Source organism: Electrophorus electricus, chromosome 8, assembly GCF_013358815.1.
Source record: "Electrophorus electricus isolate fEleEle1 chromosome 8, fEleEle1.pri, whole genome shotgun sequence".
NCBI classification, from domain to species: Eukaryota; Metazoa; Chordata; class Actinopteri; order Gymnotiformes; family Gymnotidae; genus Electrophorus; species Electrophorus electricus.
This window is the reverse complement of record NC_049542.1, coordinates 6,491,012-6,498,041: the sequence shown is the minus strand read 5'-3', so window position 1 is coordinate 6,498,041 and position 7,030 is coordinate 6,491,012. Positions and strand designations below refer to the sequence as shown.

Genomic DNA, 7,030 nt, shown 5'->3' with positions numbered 1-7,030 from the left:
TTACAGCTGATTTACAGTCTTGTCATTTATGATCAGTATTAGGTCAAGTTCAATATTGATAATTTTCCATTGTCCCACATACACTTTCACAAATGCAAACTTGTTTTGAAGGAATGCAACTGTTGTTACATGTTGACAAAGAATGGTGTCCTCAGCCATAGGTTTCCATTTTCAGCAGTAGGCTTGATTTCTTAGACCACCAGAATTTTTCAGAGTTAAGATCAGTGCTGCCAGCAAAAACTACCCACCATATAAGCTAATGAACATAAATAAATAAATACATAAATAGCAAAAAAGCATAAAAGCAAAGATACAACCAGACATTAAAAAATGCATTCATGCACACACACACACACACACACACACACACACACACGCACGCACACGCGCACACACACACAGTCAAGAAACCTACATATCCCATACACATATATAGTAGATTTAATGGCTTTTTTGTTATATTCATTTGAATGAAATAGTAGAACTGTCTCAACAACTGAGCCGTTTGAAATTGAGCAATTAAAATTATAGGCTATTTCAGATGTCTTTTCTGTGAAATCACATTTAGAACAACAGTCCTAGTTCACGGCAAAAAAAAAATAACATCAATCCCCGACTACACATTTCAGACATTATGCTCTTTTGATTAAGACTTTTTCTCTTGAGACTTTATGCTGAGATTTTAGCTTTCCGGTCCAGCTATTGCCTAATTTAACGCTCTCCTGTATGGACGCATATGCTAGAATACGAATTACTTAAAATAAAGGGCACTTCTGAGACTTTTAAAAATTCACGGAAAATGTGGTAAAATTTGAAAAGTCGAGATTTTGATAACCGATAATCCATTTGTATTCACCGAGTTATGTTAATCAATTTTTTTTTTCAAATCTAGACCTTGCATTTACGTGCCATTCTGAGTATGGAATTTAATAATGATGCGTTCACTGATAAAGAGCTATTCATTTTTTTCCCGCTGATTTCACCTTGCAACCTTATATCATCTGATTCCCATCTTACATAACAGTGATTTAACATCATAATGACCCATCACGTATTTTACCAAGCTTTTGGGATGCAGCACTAGTTCAAGACCTGCAGCAGTTAAAGCGTATGAGTTTATGGAATGCTTGTTTGAAGTCTTCGTTAGACATTGTATAAATTATGGGGTTTATCAGCGAGTTTAAGTAGCCCAGCCAAGTGAATATATCAAACAGTTCCGGATAAAAAGTGCAAGTTGTACAAATAGGCACTAAAAGCGTATATATAAAGAACGGGAGCCAGCATATAATGTAAGCGCCCAATATAATCCCCAAAGTTTTTGTTGCCTTTCTCTCTCTGGCAGCTGATATTCTCTTCTTCTCCAAAAGCGCATCGGACACCGTAACTTTCACCTGGTTGTTTGCTGAGACCACTGCATCGCAAGAGGACGTTTCGTTCGTTCCATAATTTAAAGAAGTTGTCGATGCCACGGAGCCAGGTGAATTTGTAATGAGGTGTGCAGAAGTAAGTCTCTTCCCAGTTTTTTTGGGGGACTGTTTCAAAATTCTCTTTCGGGCTTCTACATAGATCCTGCCGTATAGTGCGATCAGAAGTAACGTGGGGATATAGAATGCTCCGAAGGTTGAATAAATAGTATAGAAAATGTGATCAGTATTCACGTTACAGCTCGTAACCTCCTCCGCTTTCACTTGACGCCAGAAAAAAGGCGGCAAAGAGATGGAAATGGCGATTACCCAGGCAATGGCAATCATGCCGGCCGCGCGCGAACGAGTGCGCTTTTTGGAATATTCGACAGCGTCCGTTATAGCCCAGTAGCGGTCCAGTGCAATTACGCACAGATGCAGAATGGACGCGGTGCAACATGTTATGTCCGACGACAACCATATATCACACATGACCTGTCCCAGTGTCCAGGTGTGACTTACCGTGTATAGAATGCTTATAGGCATCACCAGAACAGACACGAGGAGATCTGTGACAGCAAGGGATGCTATCAGCAAGTTTGCAGGAGTGTGCAGTTTTCTTGACTGATAAATTGTGGCAATGACAAATGCATTTGATAATGTAGTCGCACATGTTAACAGAGACAATAATATGGCCACAGTCGCTTGGACAACGAGGTTTCCATCACTTTCTTCTGTTTTGTCCGTGTAATTTGAATCGGTGTAATTGGATGAAATGTTTAACAGCTCCCCATATATGACAGTTGTTGGTTTGAACTGACTGGATCGCTCCATCATCCACCGTTGCCAACGCAGATATAGAAGTTCGTTTCTACGCGTCAGGCATTACGTTTAAATGTCTATCCTCTGTGGGTTTTTTTCGTGTCATCTTGGTCTTGGAAAGCAAATGTGTTGTACATGTTCTCGTCGCATCGCAGGAACATCAGTGAAACAACCCGACATACAAAACTGTAAACCCTGTTCTTCAGAATCTTCCTCAGTTTTTCCTTTATATGTCATATAGCATACTCCGTTCGTCTCCCGCAACTGCATACAGACAACTTCGAAACACGAACGAAAATATATTTGTATTCCACGCTGTTCAAGTGAGTTGGTCTTTATGTTTAACCGTGCGTAAAGCAGGCGACTTGCGAGTAACAGCCGTGAGGGAAAGCCTTGTTCTTTTTTACTTCGCCCTTACTTCTATGAGCTTTTTTGAGGCACATCACTGGTCATGCTGTAGCCTAACCTACTTCAGAAGTTCTAATGATGCTGCTGGAACCTCACACTCAGCTTTATGCAATCAGCGCGCCCTGGCTACGTGAAAATACACTGGGGGCGCTAACAGTGCGCGCTAGTACTCACTCTCCAAAGTCATCACCATCTACCGGGTCATAATGCCCTAGGGTTTGATCAGCTTGCTGTTCAGTGTGACACCGAGGCAACCTATATAATAATTTGGCTTTGACGACTTTGAGTCCCATTAAACAGTCATGTGAAAAAATAGCTTAGGCTAAATAGGTTTCAGCACGTGATTTTCTTCAGGATATTGGACAGCTCCTCTAAATTTCGTTCTAGCACGGCAATTTAACAAGGTTTTACACATCTAGTCTTGCCTAGTTCTTCAAATCACATGTTAGTGTTTTGACATATCTAACCAGACTTATCTCCTAAGTGGCAGGAGAAGTAAATGATGAGGTGAATAGAGTCCTTAAAACATTTAAAAACCCTTCAGTGCAAGGAGACGTCTAAATTGGGACTGTGAAACACTGGATACAGTAATTGTTAATATCCACTAAAACTAATTTACTGCTTTTAGGGACAGGCCTAACCTGTTTCTCCTTAGAGCAATAGCCTACAAGAAAGGTTTACAAGACAAGCTTTTTCTTAGGGTACATTTATAGTTGTAGTTCGAGTCCCTTGGCCCAGACCAGTCCAACATGACAAATAGTCTCAGAATGAGATGAACTTGATAGTTGCAATAAAGTAACCATAGAAATATTAATAATTTTCTCAATGTCTGAAAGAAATTTTGAACTCTCAAATTTAACTGAGAAATGTTCCTAGCTGACAGAACTTCTGTGACACTCATGGATAAATTGTTAACAAAGTTTAATAACAAAGAAATTGGAAAAAGAAGACAAGAATAATGTAAGATGTATAAAGAAGGTAAAACATCAGCATACATCAATAAAATCAAGTTTAAAAAAAGGGAGTATTTATTATTTACATTTAAAAATGACTTATAAAAACTATACAGAGTATGACTAGTTTAATAATGACAGAACTTTTCTTTGTTGTGTAATGTCACAGTGTCAAAACTAGAATATCATGCCAACATTGGGGAAAAGCTTTTAATTACATTCAGTGTTGTCCTTGAGACTAAGAAGCCTGGCTGGAAGCTTCAGTCTCCTGGACCATGTTCTGAGAATCACAGAAACAGACCTTTGTACACTAATTCCAGATTGCTGCATGCAGTATGCAGTGGTTTCTTGGCACGTATTCACTGAGCTACATTCAAAGTGGGATCAGCTGAGAAACTAAAACCAAAGGTTAAATTCTAAAATTGTTGATAAGAGATCAACAGACCTACCATTTTTGATTGCACCATGAAACACCGCAGTGTTCATATCGTTGTCATATCTGATCCTCTGTGTTGATTAGCTGGTCCTTCCAGCAGCAGTGGTTTATGGGCCACCTTCCATTTCACTCCCATCTCAAGTTCCATTTGATGTCCTTGCCATGTAACAGGTATAATAACACAACATTGAAAATAATCTCATTGTTTCAGGCAGGATTTTAATTCCTGGTATATCTTGTATTTTTCACATATAATTTAGGGCATGGAATGGATTACACTTTCATACTAAACAATATCATTACACAAACAACACATGACATGTTACAGGATCTATGAATGTCTCCTGAAATTTCCAGTGTAGCAACTGTATCGCTTATGACAGTGTTTTTCTCCTTTTTAAAACTCTGAGTCTATAGAGTACACTAGTCCATTCTAGTCTGCCAGATCAAACAAGGTCATGCATACTGAGGTACAAAAAGTTCCTTAAGTGGTGTCCTGTCCAGAAGAATTGTTTTATGGCTATTTTATGTTATTGGGCTGCCTATGTTACTTAGTGGAAACAATGCAGTAACTTCCTAATGCTTTTGCTTAATCAGTGAGGCATGAGAACTCTTTGCCCTCCAGGGAAGTCAAATCATTGCTCCTACAGTACCAAATGTCAGTGAGGCATTTTACCTCCTCATTGCCCCACATTTGTCCTCTCTGCTCATTTTCGTTACCACCAATCAGTTCTTATTGTCAATCTTGTGACATCATGTCCTGAGTTTGGTTTGTTTGATGCCTTTGGACCATACTGTGCTCATACCAGAATTGTTTTTCAAGCGGACTGAAACCAACCTGCTCAAGGGGTCTTGGTCTGCTTATTTGGTGTACATTAGGGTTTGAAAGGCAGCATTCTCACTTGCTCTAAAAAAAAAATGCACTAACAAAACAATTCCCACCAGGGTTAATTTTAATCGAACAAAAGCTACCAATTCTGAATACATGATCAGAACTGATGCTTCACTGTGTAGCTAGCTTATCCCATGCATGTACAATGCATGCATAGAACAATATCCAATAGTTCTCATTGCATATTATATTAGTTATTAAAAAAAATCTCCCACTACTTTTACCACTTATTACATCAACGCTGATAGTTTTACAAAAGAAATATAAATACATGCATTTACAAATTACAGCTTTAAACACACCACTTAGGAGTAGGATAATGAACATGAATGGCATACACACAGTAGCAATCACTGATAATTGAAATGCTTTGATTTTGAGTGGGCTATAGACCACACACTAAATCAACAAGGCAATCACTGTTTAATAGAAATAGTTTTGAGTGATAATTTGGTGTTACTGTAACAAATTAAGAATAGTGAGCTGCACCTTGCAATAGATGTTCCTTATTTCCTTATTATTCCTTTTGGTATATATGACCATATAAGGACAACCAAGGGAATATTACCTTAACCTTATGTGTATAAAAAACTGCAGAAAGGCTTCTGCAGAAAGGCTTAAGAATGTTGAGTATACAATTAAAGTATAATACAACAGCAATGATTTCAGGAAAATGTTATTGTTTAAGTACATCTCCCAATAATGACTATCTAGCCCATATAATGAATCAAGTAAGAACTACAAAAAGCTCTAGGCTATTTACTCTGGTATTTATACCAGACAAACTGACATATGTGCTTTTGAATACTACTGACCTTGGGTATAACTTTACTTTGAAAAGTGCTGGGGACAAGAATATGAACCAGCTGTTGCATTCAACATCTGTTGCCCCTCAAATTTGTGTTTCCTTAGAGGAATGAAAATCAGCCATTTCATAAAGGGGAGGGGGGGGGGGGGCATGTCCCCAGCATCCCCACAATAAATTGTGCCTTTGTTGTTGACTGCATTTGCAACCTCTCTGGAATCATCCTTCATCCAATGCTCCACTCCTGCAAACAGACCCCCTCAATCTCTTACACCCACAAGCTGTAGTCAAGCTCCCAGAAACCTTCATCCAGTACTCCACTCCAGTAGGGGGCACCTTCCAGCAATCACTACCTCCAGCTAGGCTCTCATCCCCATCCAAGCCAAAAGTCACAAGGTACACTAGAATCATTATAAAGTCTTTATTTTTCCATGATATTGCTCATATTTTCATGGAAATGACACACAGGACTACACTTATACTGCTGGACTGTACAAGAATGTACCAACAGTTAGTTAGTATGTATGCAATCAAACTGCCTTTAAAAAAAAAAAAAACTTAAGCAACAAATTTAATAAAAATGTTCAAATGTATCAGCAGAACAATGACAAAAAGCTGGGAAATATGCTCACCACACACAAGCGGGTCAAAGACAGATGTTGGGCAACTGTGGAGGCAAAGGATACCTGGGAATATTACAGTGAGTGTATTCAAGCAGATTTACATTTTACCAGAAGTGGCTCAGACACTACTATTTTGCTACTAACATTTAACTAATGAGTATTCGCTGACATATGTCCAAACCTTTTATCATTTCCTGATGTAGAGATAACAATGTAATATTACCAGATGAATTAAAGAATCACAGCAAGTCACAGGAACTTAAAGCATTTACCATCTAAACACAATATCTTTAACAGCAAATGGAGATGTTCAGGATGTCCAGGCATTGCCCCACCAGGCACTTTATGCTCAACCCGTTCCCAGACAAGACCTCCTCCCACCGCTTATCCACTGAAAATTAGACGTGCCTCTCCGATGTACAGTCTGGCGGTCCCTCTGCTAGCACAGATACCCATTTAAGCAGCGTCGCCCCGTTCACGCTCGAGGCGTTTAGAGTCGCGTCGGGTGGTGACATCACGACCCTGTTTGGTGCGTTTAGCGCGTGTGGTCCGCACATTGCTCATATTTAACACCAAGCACGCCAGAGTTCATTTTGGAAAATAAAACGAGAGCTCGATAAGTAGCATTCTCGCTTGCACCAACCCATATCGCAACGAGGTTCGCGGGTTTTATTTTACTGAACCAAAG

The 7,030-nt window shown here is 39.2% G+C and overlaps 1 protein-coding gene across 1 annotated transcript; it reads right to left on the bottom strand.

Annotated features, from left to right (window-relative positions):
- Positions 1-430: 430 nt before the first annotated feature.
- Positions 431-2,326, bottom strand: LOC113587409 (5-hydroxytryptamine receptor 1B). The gene has a single exon (XM_027026063.2). It carries the CDS (start codon positions 2,238-2,240, stop codon positions 1,086-1,088), a length of 1,155 nt encoding a protein of 384 aa, XP_026881864.1. The 5' UTR covers positions 2,241-2,326; the 3' UTR covers positions 431-1,085.
- Between the last annotated feature and the right edge of the window lie 4,704 nt (positions 2,327-7,030).

Bases quoted from the DNA above. Each gene is read 5' to 3' on its own strand.
- LOC113587409 (XM_027026063.2), bottom strand. From the start codon at position 2,240: ATGATGGAGCGATCCAGTCAGTTCAAACCAACAACTGTCATATATGGG.